The sequence below is a fragment of the Ranitomeya imitator genome, chromosome 3 (genome assembly GCF_032444005.1).
Source record: "Ranitomeya imitator isolate aRanImi1 chromosome 3, aRanImi1.pri, whole genome shotgun sequence".
Lineage (NCBI taxonomy): Eukaryota > Metazoa > Chordata > Amphibia > Anura > Dendrobatidae > Ranitomeya > Ranitomeya imitator.
The window spans coordinates 539,741,710-539,762,033 of NC_091284.1; the positions used below are offsets into that span (position 1 = coordinate 539,741,710).

General features: G+C 42.1%; 1 protein-coding gene across 3 annotated transcripts in view; it reads right to left on the reverse strand.

Moving 5' to 3' along the window:
- The window catches only part of OCA2 (OCA2 melanosomal transmembrane protein), an 809,946-nt gene that overhangs the window by 82,394 nt on the left and 707,228 nt on the right, over nt 1-20,324 (reverse strand). For 2 of the 3 annotated variants that reach the window (XM_069757832.1, XM_069757833.1), the window contains one exon: nt 10,302-10,395. In XM_069757832.1, the coding sequence (XP_069613933.1) occupies nt 10,302-10,395 (94 nt within the window). The other variant, XM_069757834.1, reaches the window with a different exon arrangement.

Below are 20,324 nucleotides of genomic sequence, written 5' to 3' on the forward strand. Positions count from 1 at the left end.
CCAAACCCCCGACGTGTGCCCAAACAGTGGTTTACCCCCACATATGGGGTATCAGCATACTCAGGAGAAACTGGACAACAACTTTTGGGGTCAAATTTCTCCTGTTACCCTTGGGAAAATAAAAAATTGCGGGCTAAAAAATCATTTTTGAGAAAAGAAAATTTTTTGTTTATTTTCATGGCTCTGCGTTGTAAACTTCTGTGAAGCACTTGGGGGTTCAAAGTGCTCACCACACATCTAGATTAGTTCCTTTGGGGGTCTAGCTTCCAAAATGGGGTCATTTGTGGGGGATCTGCAATGTTTAGGCACACAGGGGCTCTCCAAACGCGCCATGGTGTCCGCTAATGATTGGAGCTAATTTTCCATTTAAAAAGTCAAATAGCGTGCCTTCCCTTCCGAGCCCTGCCGTGCGCCCAAACAGTGGTTTACCCCCACATATGGGGTATCAGCATACTCAGGACAAACTGGACAACAACATTTGGGTCCAATTTCTCCTATTACCCTTGGCAAAATAGGAAATTCAAGGCTAAAAAATAATTTTTGAGGAAAGAAAAATTATTTTTTATTTTCATGGCTCTGCGTTATAAACTACTGTGAAGCACCTGGGGGTTTAAAGTACTTAATATGCATCTAGATAAGTTCCTTGGTGGGTCTAGTTTCCAAAATGGGGTCATTTGTGGGGGAGCTCCAATGTTTAGGCACACAGGGGCTCTCCAAAAGCGACATGGTGTCCGCTAACGATGGAATTTTTCATTCAAAAAGTCAAATGGCGCTCCTTCCCTTCCGAGCCTTACCATGTGCCCAAACAGTGGTTTACCCCCACATGTGAGGTATCGGTGTACTCAGGAGAAATTGCCCAACAAATTTTATTATCCATTTTATCCTGTTGCCCATGTGAAAATGAAAAAATTGAGGCGAAAAGAAATTGTTTGTGAAAAAAAAGTACTTTTTCATTTTTACGGATCAATTTGTGAAGCACCTGAGGGTTTAAAGTGCTCACTATGCATCTAGATAAGTTCCTTGGGGCGTCAAGTTTCCAAAATGGGGTCACTTGTGGGGGAGCTCCAATTTTTTAGGCACACGAGGGCTCTCCAAACGCGACATGGTGTCCGCTAAAGAGTGGAGCCAATATTTCATTCAAAAAGTCAAATGGCGCTCCTTCCCTTCCAAGCTCTGCCGTGCACCCAAACAGTGGTTTACCCCCACTTATGAGGTATCAGCGTACTCAGGACAAATTGAATAACTTTCTTGGTTCAGTTTCTCCTTTTACCATTGGGAAAATAAAAAAAGTTAAATGTTCATTTTTTCCTTCCATGTTGCTTCTGCTGCTGTGAAGCACCTGAAGGGTTAATAAACTTCTTGAATGTGGTTGAGGGGTGCAGTTTTTACAATGGTGTCACTTTTGGGTATTTTCAGCCATATAGACCCCTCAAACTGACTTCAAATGTGAGGTGGTCCCTAAAAAAATGGTTATGTAAATTTCGTTGTAAAAATGAGAAATCGCTGGTCAAATTTTAACCCTTATAACTTCCTAGCAAAAAAAAAAATTTATTTCCAAAATTGTGCTGATGTAAAGTAGACATGTGGGAAATGTTATTTATTAACTATTTTGTGTCACATAACTCTCTGGTTTAATAGAATAAAAATTCAAAATGTGAAAATTGCGAAATATTCAAAATTTTCGCCAAATTTCCATTTTTTTCACAAATAAACGCAGAATTTATTGACCTAAATTTACCACTATCATGAAGCCCAATATGTCACGAAAAAACAATCTCAGAACCGCTAGGATCCGTTGAAGCGTTCCTGAGTTATTACCTCATAAAGGGACACTGGTCAGAATTGCAAAAAACGGCCAGGTCATTAAGGTCAAAATAGGCTGGGTCATGAAGGGGTTAAAGGAGTGGGTCTCCTACACTTTGAATGCCCATACAATAAAGGCCCCTTCACACTAAGCGACGCTGCAGCGATATCGACAACGATCCGGATCGCTGCAGCGTCGCTGTTTGGTCGCTGGAGAGCTGTCACACAGACAGCTCTCCAGCGACCAACGATGCCGGTAACCAGGGTAAACATCGGGTAACTAAGCGCAGGGCCGCGCTTAGTAACCCGATGTTTACCCTGGATACCATGCTAAAAGTAAAAAAAAACAAACACTAGATACTTACCTACCGCTGTCTGTCCTCCAGCGCTGTGCTCTGCTTCTCTGCTCTCCTCCTGTACTGTCTGTGAGCCGGAAAGCAGAGCGGTGACGTCACCGCTCTGCTTTCCGGCTCACAGCCAGTACAGGAGGAGAGCAGAGCACAGCGCCGGGGACAGACAGCGGTAGGTAAGTATGTACTGTTTGTTTTTTTTTACTTTTAGCATGGTAACCAGGGTAAACATCGGGTTACTAAGCGCGGCCCTGCGCTTAGTTACCCGATGTTTACCCTGGTTACCAGTGAAGACATCGCTGGATCGGTGTCACACACGCCGATCCAGCGATGTCTGCGGGGAATCCAGCGACGAAATAAAGTTCTGGACTTTATTCAGCGACCAACGATCTCCCAGCAGGGGCCTGATCGTTGGTCGCTGTCATACATAACGATTTCATTAACGATATCGTTGCTACGTCACAAATAGCAACGATATCGTTAACAATATCGTTATGTGTGAAGGTACCTTAAGTGTATGGCTGATAAACATTTCCCCCTGGGGAGTAAAAATTTTTTGGTTTCAAATTAGTAATGGGCATTATAAAACAACCTTGCACAAGAATTGAGTGACTTTTGCTTCACAAAATATGTTCACCCTGGTGTTATAGTGGTTGTGGATGAAGAGGATGAGGATAAGGAGGAGGATAACAACAAATAGACAAAATCAGGAAGCATATACCCATGTGTGGTTGTGAAGAGGTGCATGAGAATAGTGGTGTACAGAAGTCTTGCCCAATCCAGCCCTTGTTCATTTTTATAAAAGTCAGCCTGTCAGCATTTTCAGTTGACAGACTGATACACTTATCAGTTATAATTCCGCCAGTGGCACTAAAAATCCGCTCTGACAGAACGCTAGCAGCAGGGCAGGCAAGTACCTCCAAGGTGCAGAGAGCCAGTTCATGCCACGTGTCCAGCTTGGATACCCAATAATTAAAAGGCACAGAAGAATCATGGAGGATGCTTGTACGATTAGCAAGGTACTCCCTCAGCATCTTCCCAAACATTGCACGTCTTGTGACAGCACCCCTTGCCTCTGTGCCAGCACGATGGGAGGGTCTGAGAAAACTGTCCCAGAACTTTGCCATTGCTCCCCTGCCTATGCTGGATTGTACTTCTGTCTCTCTCGCTTGGACTCCTTGGGACGTCTGCTGCCTGCGTTCTCATATGGGATTTTTCTTTTTCGTAATTCCGCTACAAGAGCTTTCTGGTACTGCAACATTTTAGTACACCTGTCTGCCTATGGAAGAAAAGATTGAAAGTTATCCTTTTACGTGGGTCTAGAAGTGTCACCAACCAGTAATGAGTGTCACCGAAAATTTTAATAATACGAAAGTTACGGGACAGTTAGCCATGCGTGCTAGACTGCTAACAGGCAAGACTTCTGAGTCATCACCAACAGGATGACTGACCATGCTGTCCTCCTCCTCCTTCCTGTCCTCAGGCCATCCACGCTGAACAGACGGTATGACAGTTGTGCTTGTAGCACCATCTATAGTGCATGAATGTAGCTCCTGTTCTTTCTCCTCCTCCTCATTGTCTACCAATCCATGTTGGGATGACATGAGGCTGGGCTGTGTGTAATCACCCTGAATGGTTCCTTGCTCCATGTCCTCGTGTTCCAACTGCAATGCATCCTCTTTAATTGTGAGCAGAGAGGTTTCAGAATGCAGAGAAGTGGGATGGCGATGCTAATTACGGCATCATCACCACTCACCATCTTGGTGCAGTCCTCAAAGTTTTGGAGGATGGTACTTATGTCTGACATCCATGTTCACTCCTGAGGTCTTGTGTGTGGAGTCTGAACTGAATAATGATGGCATTGTTGATACTGGTAGTCGTCAACTGCCCTCTTCTGCTCACAAATCCATTCCAACATATGCAGTGTAGACTTCCAACGTGTGGAGACAACACACACCAATCGGTGAGCCAGAAGCTGCAAACACTGCTGAAGCAAGGCAAGAGCGGCTGAAGCTGACTTTCTAAAATGGGCAGACAGGGGGCGTACTTTCACTAGCAGATCAGGCAGCTCCGGGTAGCTTTTCAGAAAACGTTGAAAGACTAGGTTAAGCACATGGGTCAGGCAAGATACGTGTGTGAGCTCACCTTGCCTCAGAGACGCCACCAAGTTCCGGCCATTTTCACAAATGACCATACCTGGCTATAGGTTCAGCGTTGTCAGCCAAAAATCTGACTGCTCTTTCAGCACTGTCCACAACTCTTTAGCATTGTGCAGTTTGTCACCTTTGTTTGGGCAACCCCGATTGACATAGGGCCCGCAATCCTCTGCGTCAGGAGGATGTGTTCCATCCCAAGGTCCAACTGGGTCCCGGTTTCCACTATGTTAACCCAGTGTGCCATCAGTGAGATGTTCCGTTCCTGCCCACAAGCACTTGTCCATGTGTCTGTGGTTTGGTGGATTTTCCCAGTATTACTATTGTTGAGGGCACGGGTTATGTGGTGGGACACGTGCTGGTGTAATGTTGGTACGGCACACTGGGAGAAATAGTGGTGACTAGGGACCGAGTACCTTGGTACGTCCGCCGCCATTAGGTTGCGGACAGCTTCCATCTCACCTAGCCTAATAGGCAACATCTTGAGAACAAGCAGAGGAGAAATGTAAGAATTTAGTACTGTGGTCTGTGGGGCATTGGCTGCGTATTTACGCTTGCGTTCCAAAGACTGGGGTATAGACAAATGAAGGCTGCGCTGGGACAAGGCTTGATGATGGTGCTAGTTGACTGTGGGCAACAACAGGTACAGGGCCCGAGGCATCTTCGCATGCACCATGGACTGGGGATTGGCTTGTACGCAAAACAGTGGAAGAGGCAGTGGTGTCACCTGCAGACAGTGTTCCTGGAGCCTGGGGTTCGGCCCACAAAGTCGGGTGCTTTGCTGCCATGTGCCTGATCATGCTGGTGGTGGTCAGGCTGGCAGTTTTGCTACCCCTACTGATGCTGGCATGGCAGGTGCTGGAAATGGCCTGTTTGGAGTTATCGTCAGAGTCTTTAAAAAATAACCAGATTCAGGAAGATGTTACAGTTGGAATGGCAACTTCTGTCATGTTGTTATGAGGAATGGATGCACGCCTTCTGTCTGCAGCCACCACACTGCTTCTTCTTGCCTGTTGGGTGCTATGCTTCCTTCCCCATATGTGCTGCTGTCCTCGCTCTGCATGTCCTCCTGCCAGGTTGGGTCAGTTACAATGTCAACCACCACCCCGTCTTCCACATCCGCACCCTGCTCATCCTCCTGACTTTCTGTCAATTGTGTCTCATCATCGTGCACCTCGTGACACTTTTCCACCATCGCCTTCATGTGACTGTGGCTGCTCAAATCCTTGGGCATCACTACTTGCGATCTCATCTTGCTCCTCTACAAGTTGACCGGCCATGAATCCGGAATCTTTAAAGGGAAAAGTGAACATCTCTTCAGGGTGTCAAAGTGTGGAAACAGCTGTCTCAAGGCACTTGTCATGGTGGGAGGAAGGAGGATCTTGGTGAGTAATATGTGGTCCAGACTCACGGCTACTCAGACTTGACCATGTGGAAGACGTGGTGGTAGAAAGTGACTGGAAGCATTATCCGCTATCCAACCAACAACCATTTCACACTGATCAGGCTTCAATAGTGGTGTGCTGCAGTCCCCTTGAAACTCGGACAGGAAGGTCAAGCGAGATGTGGGTCTTTGTTGTGGCCCACTTTCAGCTTGGCCACGGCCTCATCCTCTGCATGCACCATCACATCCACTTTCTGCCCCTTGCCCACTTTAAATGGACTACTGAAATATTTTAAAAGTACAAGACAAATGGATTAATTTTGAGAAAACTTATATGTGATCAGTGTGCCAAAAAACACACTTAATTAAATGGAATACTGGTAATTTTTTTATTTTGTTTTTAACAAATTTTATTAATAGCTAGGGTAAGGCACACCAAAACCAGTTCAAAGGAGCACACAAATGCAATAAGAGGCGTCTGACAGAGAAACCGCAAAGTTCAATATGTAGCCTTTTTTTAAAGAAAATTACTGTCTCGAAGTAGGCTAACATAATGCCAAAAGAGTGGAATGTATGCCTGAAAAGCAAGTATTTTGAGAACACAGATAGATTGGGCATCTGACTGAGATAACAGACTGTTTCAATATGTGGTCTGGAGTTTTTACAAAATTTTAATCCCAAATTACTGTACAGACCTAGAGTAGCAGACAGACAAAAAAGTGGAACATATGCCTGAAAAACAAGTATTTGGAGACCACAGACAGACAAGCATCTGACTGAGATAAGAGACTGTTTCAATATGTGGCCTGGAGTTTTTTTTTTTTAATTTTAACCCCAAAATACTATATAGACCTAGGGTAGCAGACAAACAAAAAAGTGGAATGCATGCCTGAAAAGCAAGTATTTGGAGACCACAGATAGACTGGGTGTCTGACGGAGATATCAGACTGATCAAAATGTGGCTTTTATTTTTTGGGGCCCACCAAAATTGTGTAAATAAGTAGGCTATGACAATAAAAAAAAAATGTTGGAGTACTAAAATTGTAAAATATTTACTGCAATGATATGCGACACTTGTGGCGTACAAATCACAGTGATAAATATAAGAACTGTAGCTAAATATTTTTGGGCCAGCTAAAGATTTTTTGGTCAGCAATATGGTGTCCAAAATGTTGTAAAACACTCCAAAAAATACAATGGTACCCAAAAAAAGGCCAGAATTTTCTGCGCACTCACATCTGATGCCTGGGACAAAAAAAAACATTTTAAATGGTTATATTTTCACGCTCTGGTATTAAAATGACCTGGCTGTAGTCTGCAGTGTGACCAAGCACCAATAAATGTAGAAAAAAGGGGGCTATGGATTGCTTTTGTAATAAAATTAGCAGGTATAAGGTGCAAAAAAAAAATCCTAGCCACGGATACGTGCAGCTAGGTATATATAAAATATGCAGCAGCAGACAGTAATGGAGCCTTTTGATGTATGCAGTGAGATCTATGTTCTTACATACAGTGCATGCATGCCTTGCACTGATGTAGATATGCGCACATAGACACCCCTGCCTACCTAGCACTGCAATCTATATACCCTGAATTAGCCCTAAAAAGGACTGTTGGTTTATCAGGATTTGTAAATTGAACAATAGTAGACCCACACTAACTAATAAAAATATGAATCTGGCCTTATCTCAGCAGCAGCTCTCCCTACACTAGCTGAGTCCGGAGCAGAATGCGCCGAGCAGGGCAACGCCAGGTCTCTTATAGACCTGATGACGCTGTGCGGGCAGCTAATCATTGTAATACCACAACAAAGATGGCTGCAATATTACAGTGCATGGCAGACAATCCCTGAATGTTCACTGCCACTCTAAAAAGTGCCAAAATTTAAAGGCGAAGACTCGAGCTCCAGCCGAATAATCCCGGAAATGCTCTGTGCTCGCAGAGTACACCGAGTACCATGATACTTGGGCGAGTACCGAGTAGTGGCGAGAATGCTCACTCATCACTAGTGATAACTCATCATTGACTTCACCTTATGTTTTTTTTTCAACTGACCCAGTTTTCTGACTATCCTCTGCCAGTCTGCTTTGTTAAGCCAACAGCTGCTCTGTGGTCTCAACCCAAGTTACTCTGCACATGTCCAGATTCTTGTATAGAGATTAAACGGTGAAGAACAAGTTTCCCCTGGAACATGCTAAACAATGTAACTGGTGCCAAGGCTTTTTGTGGAAACCATTTTAAATGCTGTCAGCTTTCCACTGACAGTGACTAGTTACAACTAGTAAGGAAAATGGCCTAAAAAAGGTAGAGATGAGCAGATAGAAAAATTTGGTGAAGCAACATTTCAACCAAAAGATATTTGATGTGCTATAGAGTAACATATTGATTTCAAAAAATGATCTCTATTTAGGATGACAAAAGCGGTTTGCGGTTTTGAATCAGAAATATTAGTGGCAGTGGGGAACGGGAAGCCAGATGGTAGAGAATTAAGGCTATGTGCACACGTATAATGGTCCACTGCGGATTTTTCCGCAGTGGATTTGATAAATCGGCAGGGCAAAAACACTGCATTTTTGCTGAAGATTTATTGCGGATTTACCCCGGTTTTTCTGCGGATTTCACTGCGGTTTTACAACTGCGTTTTTTTTATAGGAGCAGATGTAAAACTGCTGCGGAATCCACAGAAAGAAGTGACATGCTGCGGAATGTAAACTGCTGTGTTTCCGTGCGTTTTTTTCCGCAGCATGTGCACAGCGTTTTTTGTTTCCCATAGGTTTACATTGTAATGTAAACTCATGGGAAACTGCTGCTGATCCGCAGCGTTTTCCTCATCGTGTGCACATACCCTAAGACTCGGAGATGTGTGACCATGTAGGGCCAGTAACAGTACAATCTAGCACTGTGAAACGCAATGGTTAGCCAGGAGATGTGTTGCTGACATGTGTCTGCATGTGCTGTGGAAAAAGCTGCACAGTGGTGAATTTGGATGGAGCAGGTAAAGAGACTGTAGCAGTGTAAGGCCAGCAGCAGACATACAGTCTAGTACTGTAAAACAGTAGTAATCCAAGAGATATGATGGACAGAGTGTGGATGCCCAGCTGACTGTTGGCCATCAGCTGACATTAGACAGGCAGACAGATGTTATGGCCAATTGAATTATTGGCATCAGTAATAAGACACAAAAACTAGCACTAAACTATTTTAGTAAATGTTAGGTTTTCCACACTTGTGGAGGATAATCTGGTTGGTTTGGTTGTAGCAAAGCCATCAGCCACACTGAACACCTGCTCTGCTACCTATGTATTGTTATATTCTTGCCACTGGTTCAATCTGTTGACCCAAACGTCCATGAGATTGAGCAGCGACTCCTCAGCATCAGCACCACTATCAACACTAGAGGACTCGGATTAGCTAAACTGAGCACAAACAGGCCTGGATAATTGTTCTCTCCCCCCAATTAGCCCTAAGCTGTGCAATGGCATTAGTGAGCAGAGCACAGTGGTGCCAGTCCTTTTATAACCTCTGCCGGCTGGAAGGCAATCCACACATGCTTACTGGCTGTGTAACACACACCAAACATGCAGGACAGGGATTCTTGCTTCAAATTTGAGCACCAGGCAATGCTCATTGAGTGCTAAACACATCAGAGGACCCAGATACTTCAGTGATATCAGAGTAACACCGATTACGTTCGTTCATCCCTGATAAGCACCTAATCACTGGAGGCAAGGGGAGTTTAAATGACTAGTGATTATTTTATTTTTTAATATTGGCAACTGTTTTCTTCCTTTACAGAATTTCAATGAATTGGATAACCATTTTAATGTTTTGTTAGTTTTCATAATAAACAGGATGGGCGAACCCAAACTGTAAAGTTCGGGACCGTACTTATCACATAGTGTTCGGTCACAAGGTCCCGAACAGGGGTTTCCATTTGAAACCTGTGTTACATTTCGGGTCCAGGGCAGCTGTAAAAGAAAACATAAAATTAATAATAAACATTATTAATATTATACTTACCTGTTCAACAACACGTTCTCCCGTCCCGCTGTCTCCCGGACGCATCTGCTTCTGGGGCCTTCACAGCACGAACACTGCCGGAAAAAGCCGAAGACTGCCGAGTGCAGTGAATACTGTCAGAAGGTAGTGAGCAGCCCCGAAAGCAGATGTGGCCGGGAGACAGCGGGACAGAAGGACACGATGCTGGACAGGTAAGTATAATTATAATGTTTATGATTAATTTTAGGATTTCTTTTACAGCTCCCCCACCCCATCCCATATCTGTAAAGTCCAAGTTCAGGGTTCAGATGCAAGTTTGCATCATCTCCGGCCCTGAGCTCGAACTTTACAGGAAAACTCGGGCGAACCCGCCGATCCCAAACATTGGGGAGGTTCGCCCATCACTAAGAATAATTCACACAATGATTCAACTGTACATTTTATGAAATCTGTATAAGAAAATCTGAACCATGGAGAGATTAATTCTTGGCAGTATTATTTCAGCTCATAACTTGCGTGATAATGAAACATTAAGTAATAAATCAGGAAGTCGGGAATCATATAGCCAAAATACCTGTTATAGGAATGTTAAAATGTATGTTCTAATCTTACCTCCAAAACAAGCTCCAATGGCAAGGGCAAAAATAAGTGGCTGAATTGGAAGATCAACATCTGCATCCTGACTTAAATTTATCAACACTGGAATCTATGAAGAGAAAAAACAATGTGCAGTTTTGAATTACGGCTTCAAATATATAAAAGGTTAAAAAAATATCTGAATTAACCATGGTTAAAAAGTACAATTAACAAGCATGAATCCTGGGCAGTCTCATACTCTGATTACCTATAACTCCATGAATACTTATTACGGTTGATCGAATAGCTTCGGATAAGTGTTTATCCAAATAGCTATAGCGCTTACTGAGTAGCTGCGTTGGTAACCCAGATAACTGGAGCGCTCCCGATAATCAGGTGTCCGGCGCCACAGCTGCATGTGTAGCCGCTGTATGACCGTCACAACACATGCATGTCGAGAACCCAACAAACAGGCTCTCCCATGCATGTGTCGGGATCACACTCAGTCGGAGCAGCCTTTGGAAGTGGTGAATCACCAGAAATAATACACAAGACACGTCTTGTATAGTGTATCACTGGGAAGTCTCTGAAGCACGCCTGCCTTCAATGTGCTATCCCTTCTTTATATAGCTGTTTCAGTAGGTTTAGTGGTTATACAAGTTTTGCATGTTTAAACAAAGAGACAAAACAGGAAAGAAAGAAAAGAAAAGAAAACAGTTTCGTGGGCGGCAGTTTCACAACAAACAGTACAAAGGCAATTCCACAGACAAGAAAAACAGGATTTCATACTATAGCTAAAATGTCCTTGAATGGACAGGTCAATATTTATCACAAATTCTTTTTTTTTTTTTTTTTGTTCATTGAGGTAATCATTTTTGTTCTGCTCTTCACAATCCCCCCTTTGACATATTCCATTCAAAACGTTGTCGATCATTTTAGTCATTCTTTTTGTGATATTACAAAAAAAAAACTTTATATTCTCGCATCCATTACACAAAATTTATTTGTGCATACCGAGATACCCTTGAGTACAACCTTGAATAATACATATATAATTACAATAACCATAACTGTATGTATTAGGCTTTGCATAATCCCGGTAACCCACCCACCGATCCCTCTGAACCAATTGGCCGGGTTAAGAAAAGAAAAGGTATCTGACCACCAGCTATCCTTATTTTGGTCATTGTCTTTGTCATACTGATCCCTGAGTCGTTGTACGTCTTTTAATTTAAATCTCATACTCATAGTACTATTCGGGTCTATATAATGACAGCAGGTGGGTCCGATGATTTGACACATACCCCCTTGTGAGGCAGTTAGGTAATCCAATACCAGGGTATGTTGGTTAGTGACTATTATAAGCTGATTCTGTACAGCTATACTAGTATTTAATATGTCCAATATATCCCAAATCTGATCATCTAGATAATCCGTGGCTCTAACTAATTTATCCCACATTTGTGTTAACATAGAATAAATAAAAATGATACTAGCAATTTTGTTGGGAATTCCCATTTGTACTATATGCGGCCTCCCCGAGGGACGTGGTGAGTTATCTGCAGCTCTTTTATACAGTGTGTGCTTGGGCACGGCTTGCATATTCACTTGTTTATTTGAAATTATGAAAGTAGCCGGGGTTAGGCGTCCTAATGTACAAGTACCCTTTATACCTACGGGAAGCCATTTATATGCTCCTTCTCCGCATATCCAAAATGTACCCTCAGGCAGATCCCACAAAGCTGAGTGCTGCAATACCAATCTGTGAGCCAAATCCACAAAACTAGATACATTCTGAAGCATACACCAAGAGGGTTTTTGTCCCAAGGGGCTAGAGAATTCAGTCTTTCCCATGCCTCCGTTGAGGTTAACATTATTAACATCAATATCATGAGTCTTATACTGCTTTTTTGCAATGGCTTGCATGTATCCATGATGCCTTTCCTTCAAGCTTGACTGCTGTTGGAGTTGTTAACAGGACTTGGAAAGGTCCGTCAAATCTCGGTTCCAGAGTCTTTCTGGTGTGTCTTTTCACGTAGACTTGATCACCAGGTTCCAACTTGTGGCCTCCTTCGAGATTTTCTGGATCTGGAAGGGAAGCAAAAACTTGCGAATGCACTTTAGTTAAACGTTTTTGTAATTGTTGTACATAAGCAGTTAAAGTCTCAGTATTCAACATCAGTTGTTGTGGAAAATAACAACCCAAATTTGCTGCTCTACCAAAAAGAATCTCATGTGGTGACAGCTTAGCCTTCCCCCTTGGGGTGTTTCGGATGGAATACAGGGCAAGTGGTAGACACTCGGTCCAAGGCATTCCTGTTTCTGCCATGGCCTTCTGGATTTTTAATTTTATTGTCCCATTTAATCTTTCCACTTTACCTGAACTCTGTGGATGATATGGAGTGAGAAACTGGTTTTCTACTCCCAACATTTTCATAACATTCTGGAATATTTCCCCAGTAAAATGGGTACCCCTATCTGACTCGATCACCTCAGGCATGCCGTAACGGGGTATCAGTTCATGTGCTATTTTAATGGCAGTAGTTTTTGCTGAGGCTTTACGAACTGGATAAGCCTCTGGCCACCCTGAGAACATGTCCACACACACAAGCACATATTCGTATCCATTGTACCTAGGAAGTTGGATGTAGTCGATCTGGAGTCTTTGAAAGGGATACAGTGGTCTTACATGATGCTTGGTTGGGGTTTTAATGGCCTGACCTGGATTGTGTGCCAGGCATATAGCGCATGCAGCACACATGTTCCGAGCAAAATTACCAAAGCCTGGAGCCAACCACCTTTCTTTTACCTTGAGCGTCATACCATTTGCCGACACATGCGTGGGTAGGTGGAGGTCACTTGCCACTGCGGGGTACCAGGCTCTGGGTAAACACAACAAAGTTCCTTTTTTCCATAATCCTTGCTGATCTTCTGCCCCTTTTTTCTGCCACTGCCCTCGTTCTTCGTCGTCTACCTGTTTCTGAGCTTCCTTCAATCTTTCCTCATCATCTTCAGAGCTATCTAGTGTGTGGGCATGATGTAAGGGTTTACGTGCTGCCTGTTTTGCTGCCTTATCGGCTTTATCGTTACCCCTGGCTTCCTCGGTGTCGAGTCTCACATGTGCAGCTACCTTTATCACCGCTATTTCTTTAGTTTCTTGTGCTGCCTCCAGAATCTGTCTAATGAGGGAGGCATGTTTAACAGGTTGGCCTGAAGCAGTCATATAACCTCTGGCTCTCCATATTACGCCAAAATCGAAAATAATGCCATGTGCATATCTAGAATCAGTGTATATGTTTGCTGTCTGATCTTTGGCTATTTTTAGAGCTTCAACTAATGCCGTAAGTTCTGCTTCTTGTGCAGACTGATTAGCAGGGAGAGGTTCTGCTTTCAGCACTTCATGCTGAGTTACTACCGCATAACCTGTATGAAATTGTCCATTCATATCTGCATATCTACTGCCATCTATGAAAAGTTCAAATGTAGCATTACAGAGTGGCTTGTCACGTACATTACATAAGCCCTGAGTCTCTTGTTCCATTAATTGTACACAATCATGCATTGACTTTGATGGGTCAAAGGAGTTGGAGAGTGCAGTTTCAAAGGAGTTGGAGAGTGCAGTTTCCTCAGGTATGGTACCCCCCTCAGACTCTAAAGGGAGTAAAGACGCGAGATTAAAAGAGTCTGAATCCTGGCAAAGGAAATGTTGGGCGGCAGTAGTAGGGAACATTGGAGACGGAGGTGTCTGGCCATTGAAATATGTTTAGGTTGGACCTGGTTAAGAATGCCATGTACATCATGAGTGGTCTGAACTAGAAGTGGGTGATCAAGAACAATCTCAGAAGCTTTATCTAATAACAGTGAAATTGCGGCTACTACTCTTACACAAGAAGGTGCGGCTCTAGCTACAGGGTCCAGATGAGCTGATATGTATGCCACAGGTCTCTGTTTGTTTCCATGTTTTTGTGTGAGCACCCCTGTAGCATGTGAGGATATCTCAGCTGCCATCAATTGAAAAGGTTTAGTGTAGTCTGGGAGTCCCAAAGCCGGAGCTGATACCAGTGCTGTTTTCAAAGAGGAAAATGACTGTTTAGCCTCTTCACTGAGTGAATATGGTGTGTTGGCAATACAGTCATATAAAGGCTGCATGAGTTAACTTGCATGTATGATCCACTGTCTACAGTGTGAAACAATACCTAGGAAAGCACGCAGCTGTTTGTGATTCCTGGGTTCAAGCATGTTACGTATGGCTTCCGTACGTTGAGGTGTGAGGTGTCTGATGCCCTGTGATATGCAGTGACCTAAAAACACGACTGTTTGTTGACAAGCCTGGAGTTTCTGTCTATTTACTTTACAGCCTTCTTGCGCTGGGAAAATTAAGAAATTAACAGTTGAGGTAACTGCCGTCTGCTCATCAGGGCAACAAATAAGTAAGTCATCTACATACTGTAGAATGACTACTCCTGGTTCTGGGATGAAATTTTTTAGCACGGTCTGCATTGCTTCAGAGTACAAAGTTGGTGAGTGTACCATACCTTGTGGCAATCTTGTCCATGCTAATTGTTTACCCTTGAATGTAAAGGCAAACAAATGCCAACAGTTCTTATGTAGTGGCACAGAAAAAAATGCGTTTGATAAGTCAATTACCGTAAAATATGCAGCAGTGCTGGGAATTTGAGACAGTAAGGTATGAGGATTCGGTACCACAGGGGTGACCGGTGCCAAAACCTTATTGATTTCCCGTAAGTCGTGCACCATGCGATATTTCACCATAGTTTCTTTGGAGGACACTTTCTTTTTAACAGGATATAAGGGTGTATTGGCGGGTGACCTGATTTCTACCAAAACACCTTGTAACACATAATCCTGAATTTGTTGAGAAATCGCCTGTTCTTGCTGGGCGCTGATGGGGTATTGCCTAAGCTGAGGTAATATGGTTCCCGGGGCAGTTTCTAACAGTATAGGAGCTACTGATAAAAATCCTACATCAGTGTCTCCTTTTGCCCATAGGCTGTCAGGAACCCGAGACAAGTCAATTTTTGCTTGTTGAGTGTAAATTTCGGGAAAATCCTCCATTGCCTGTATTCTAACATATGGTTCCAGAGTTTCTGCATCTTCAGGGATGGTCAGCATAACTGTGCCATCTTCTCTAAAATGGATGTTTGCATGCATTTTACTTAAGACATCAGTACCCAACAAGCAGGTAGGTGCACCTTTAGCAAATAAAAATTTGGATACAAAAGTTTTAGGGCCAAAGCTCACATTTAAAGGTTTTGTAAAGGGCAACGCCTGAATTTTACCATCATACCCTTCTGTATATGTAACCTTTGAGGATATATTGTCAGGATATGGTAAAAAGTCCTGATTTAAAATGGAGGATGTTGCTCCCGTATCTATCAGAAAAGGTACATTTTTACCCTCAACTTCAACTTGTATTATTGGTCTTCTAGAAGGAAGAGAGACCTGCATAACTTTCAGTCATTCTGAGCTGTCTGTTTGATCAGGCACTGGGTTATTTATCCTATTTTTGGGTACAAAGGTTCCTGAATCTATATCTGTTTTTCTCTTCCTACATTCCCTTTGGAAATGTCCTGGCTTCTTACAGTAATGACAAGTAAACTTTTGATTAGCAGAGCCAGTATTAGCCTGTGCAATTCTTACTGGCTTAGAATTTTCTCTTAAGTCCATTTCTATCCCTACAGCTTTCTGTCTAGCCAGGTGTGGGTCTTCCAAGGTTCTCCAATCAGGGGTTGCGGCCTTAAGCTTTTCCTTCACTTTTGGAGACAATCCATCTATAAAGGTTTTTGTAACTAACCTCATCATTCCTGGAGCGGTTAGATCCATGCCTTCATCTCTGAAATTATTTTCTACACTTAGATAATATTCGTCTACTGATTGTCCAGATTTCTGAGCCACCACTCCCGTTGTTCCTCTCTGCCTCTGTCTCTCCCTCATGAAAACCATTAAGTGATCTACAAATTGTGTACCTGATTCTATCGTTTGTAAGGCACCATCTCCTGCTTGGGGCCTATGTACCTGTAGATTCGCTAATAGCTCCTGGAAGAGTCCAGGAGTCATTTTCATTCTACATAATCCTTCTCCATCTGCCCAAACTCCAGCGTGAGTCTGCATAATTTGCTGTATATATTGTGCAAATCTAACTGGACACTGGGTGTGATCTGGTGCGTTATGCAAGAGAGACATGCCTTCAGCGGGGGACCAAGGGAAATATTGTCGAGTTTGGTGATATCTAGTTCCCATTACTCCGTCAGCACCAGGTTCCCTAAAGGGTCTTGGTACTACCCTAACAGGGGCAAGTACAGCGCCATGTCTAGGTGTACCACAGGCTAGGCAATCATTTCTCCAGTCTGGATTTTGTTGTCCACAGTGCGGACATACCCATCCTTCTGGTCCGGCTAAACTTTGAGGTGGTGTTTGGAGAAAAGATGGGGCATGTGGGTTAAGGTATGGGGGTGGGGTATTTTTAGATTCCACATTTTGTTTTTCTCCACAGCCTGTGGGTCTAATACACCACTTTTTACTCTGTTGATTATATGTCCATCCCTAATTTTCTGCTACCCTAGAGACATCAATCAATGCTTGGATCTGATCTATCCATTTCTTGTCTCTGATTATGCCTTTTTTCCTTTCCTGAATTCCTTCCCAACTTACTAAAAATCTTTTTCAGCCCCTTAGTGGCATCTTCACCACTTCTCTCCTTCATGATAGTATAGATATCTAATTCTTCTGGTTCCGACTTTGTTTGCTTATTCCCCATTTTCTTATCCTGAGCTTTCTTGCCCTAGGTGGCGTTTGGGTATGAGAATACCTCGTTACCTTCTTCCTAAGGAGCTAGGATGTCTTTTTCTTGCCCTAGGTGGCGTTTGGGTATGAGAATACCTCGTTACCTTCTTCCTAAGGAGCTAGGATGTTTAAACTGTGTTGATGTAAGAAAATCCTGATTTCTACACCTATAGCAAACAACACAAATGCAACCAGACAGAAAAAGAACATACAACGTATCTTGTCCCAGGCTAATTTATCTGTCCTGGGCTTATACTATCACATACAACGTATTCTTGTCCCAGGCTAATTTATCTGTCCTGGGCTCATACTATCATACACTTATCCGTCACCAGGTTTTTGTCAAAGACAGGATCAGAGATTGAACATAGGCGCGGAGGTCTCCCCGAAAGGACGCAACCACGTTGCCCAGTGGGACAGTCACTTCTTCTGTTTCAACCCCCTGGGCGGCTTATAGGGCTATTCCCAACTTCCACACACCTTCTATTCACATTCATTCTCATTCAATGCCGTACTCCGTGAGGTGATCAATTCCTAAATAGTTCAAGAACCCGAGCTATAGGTATCCTCCTCTACTAGAACTACCCGCTAAAGAACACGACACAGAAAATCTTACGGACAGTGCAGGGCAGATATAAGAGATCTAACAGTGTCTCTTACCTGGCCAGGTTTTTGTTAATCTGCCGTCCATTATCCCAGATTCTCTTTTCGTTCGTATTCTGCCGGTGTTCTTGAAGGAATACACAGACCTCGGGTCCCTGTTCAGGCGCCAGGAAATGTCGGGATCACACTCAGTCGGAGCAGCCTTTGGAAGTGGTGAATCACCAGAAATAATACACAAGACACGTCTTGTATAGTGTATCACTGGGAAGTCTCTGAAGCACGCCTGCCTTCAATGTGCTATCCCTTCTTTATATAGCTGTTTCAGTAGGTTTAGTGGTTATACAAGTTTTGCATGTTTAAACAAAGAGACAAAACAGGAAAGAAAGAAAAGAAAAGAAAACAGTTTCGTGGGCGGCAGTTTCACAACAAACAGTACAAAGGCAATTCCACAGACAAGAAAAACAGGATTTCATACTATAGCTAAAATGTCCTTGAATGGACAGGTCAATATTTATCACAAATTCTTTTTTTTTTTTTTTTTGTTCATTGAGGTAATCATTTTTGTTCTGCTCTTCACACGTGTGATAACTGTCACACAGCTGTGACACATGCAGCTGTGGTGCTGAAAAGCTGATTATCGTGAACGCTCCAGGTATCAGGGTTACCAACGCAGCTATTTGGTATAGCTACTCGGATAAGCTCTTACCTGCAGCTATTGAATCAGCCATAATACTTTTTTAGGCTGGTATATACTCAAATCTTTGTCTATTCTCCAATATCTTTGCCCTTCTCCACATTTACTATTGTATGCATTACTATGAGAATTTTTAATATAGTATGATGTATATTGTGTAATACACAAAATATAGATAAAAGCCAGGCATGTGTCCCAACTCATGAATTTGTATGTAAGTAAAACAATGCTCAGATCTGCTGTAAAAAGTCAGCTCTGATTTTCTACATTGGTTTAATACTAAGCTATAAAAAAAAACAGATGGTGAAGATAATAGGAAGGGAGAACTTTGTGATACAGGGATTCTTCCTGTAGACAAATATGGTATAATCTAGTTTTAATCTTGGATCCTACAGGTATAAGTTGGAGTAGGCTTATGTCGGGAGAAGAGATGCAGAGACAGACAGCAGGAGGTTTATACTGTTTTTAAGTTAAATCCCCGTAGAATAGAGGAGCCAAGAGTAACAAGAAGGATCAGAGGTCATGTCACAAATCTATACAGAATTAATATTTTAGTTTATGTGTATTGTCATATGCTAAAGTTTATGATTCTGGACCGAGAGTCAGATTCATCATTTGAATTTATTGTTAAGTCATTTTTATTTTTTCTCTTTGTGTATTCGTTGAGTTTTGTTTGTCACAAATTCTTGAAAATGGCAAATTTGGTTCATGAAGTTTTTGCAAAATCAAAAATATTCTTTAATATTTTGTCTTGCCTTTTTACGGCAAAATTTAGCATGTTTTCTAAAAATACAATAATTAGAATAAAAAATAAAAAAGGCACATATACATAAAATCATGCCATGTGAGCAACAAGAAACATATGTGCAAATATGCAGCAATTTTGCAAAAAGTTGCATTTCATGAATCGGCTGAAAAAATACCTGCAAATTCCAAACTTTATGATGTGTTGGCGAACATATAAATTTCAAAAAAATAAAACAAAAAAGGAAAACACAAAATAGACAAAGTGCAAATTAAACGGCATACATGAAAAATAGGCAAAAATGCCAAAAATTAAACAAAAAAAAAACCACAAAAATAATATCAGGCCCATAATGTGTATTGCTTGCTGGACTTTGTGCAGGATAAATCCGGAGGTCTGAGCCAAACTGATCAAAGTCATGGCATATCCTAGAAATACAGTATCCCATCCCTCTAAAAAAAATGAATGCCACTTAAATTTAAGTGACTTAGTCTGAACACCATTATAATAATAATAATAATAATAATTTTATTTATATAGCGCCAACATATTCCGCAGTGCTTTACAAATTATAGAGGGGACTTGTACAGACAATAGACATTACAGCATAACAGAAATACAGTTCAAAACAGATACCAGGAGGAGTGAGGGCCCTGCTCGCAAGCTTACAAACCATTATTTCTTATATAATTATATTTTGTTCCAATCCAGCAAGCCTGGACTTTTGTGACTGATTTTGAAAAGTCACATTCATGCTATGTAAAAACAATATATAAATGACACATCTGGACAAGAACCAATTTTGAAAAAAATGAATTTATATTACATTTTCTGGTATGAATAAGTGTTTGAACAGAAGCCTTGCAATATATATTCAGTGTTCCCATCTGACAATGTAAAGAAGTCCTGATTCGTGTCTAAAAATAATAAGAAAATTTAATGCCTGTCAGCATATCCTCATTTATATAAAAAAAAAATGTTGTGCTCTTTGGAAGAACAAAAAATATAGAAGCAGACAAGACGATGATTGCAGTGTTGCCATTCATTAACCAATATCAGTAATGTTGAAACTTGTCTCAAGGATCCAGAAATAGATCAGACTTTAAAAATCTGCTGGAGCAAAGACAAGTCAACAAATCACAGCCAACACTGAAATACAACCTTTAAGCCAGCATTGAGTACATGCACCATTTCATTGTTTTTTTAAAACATT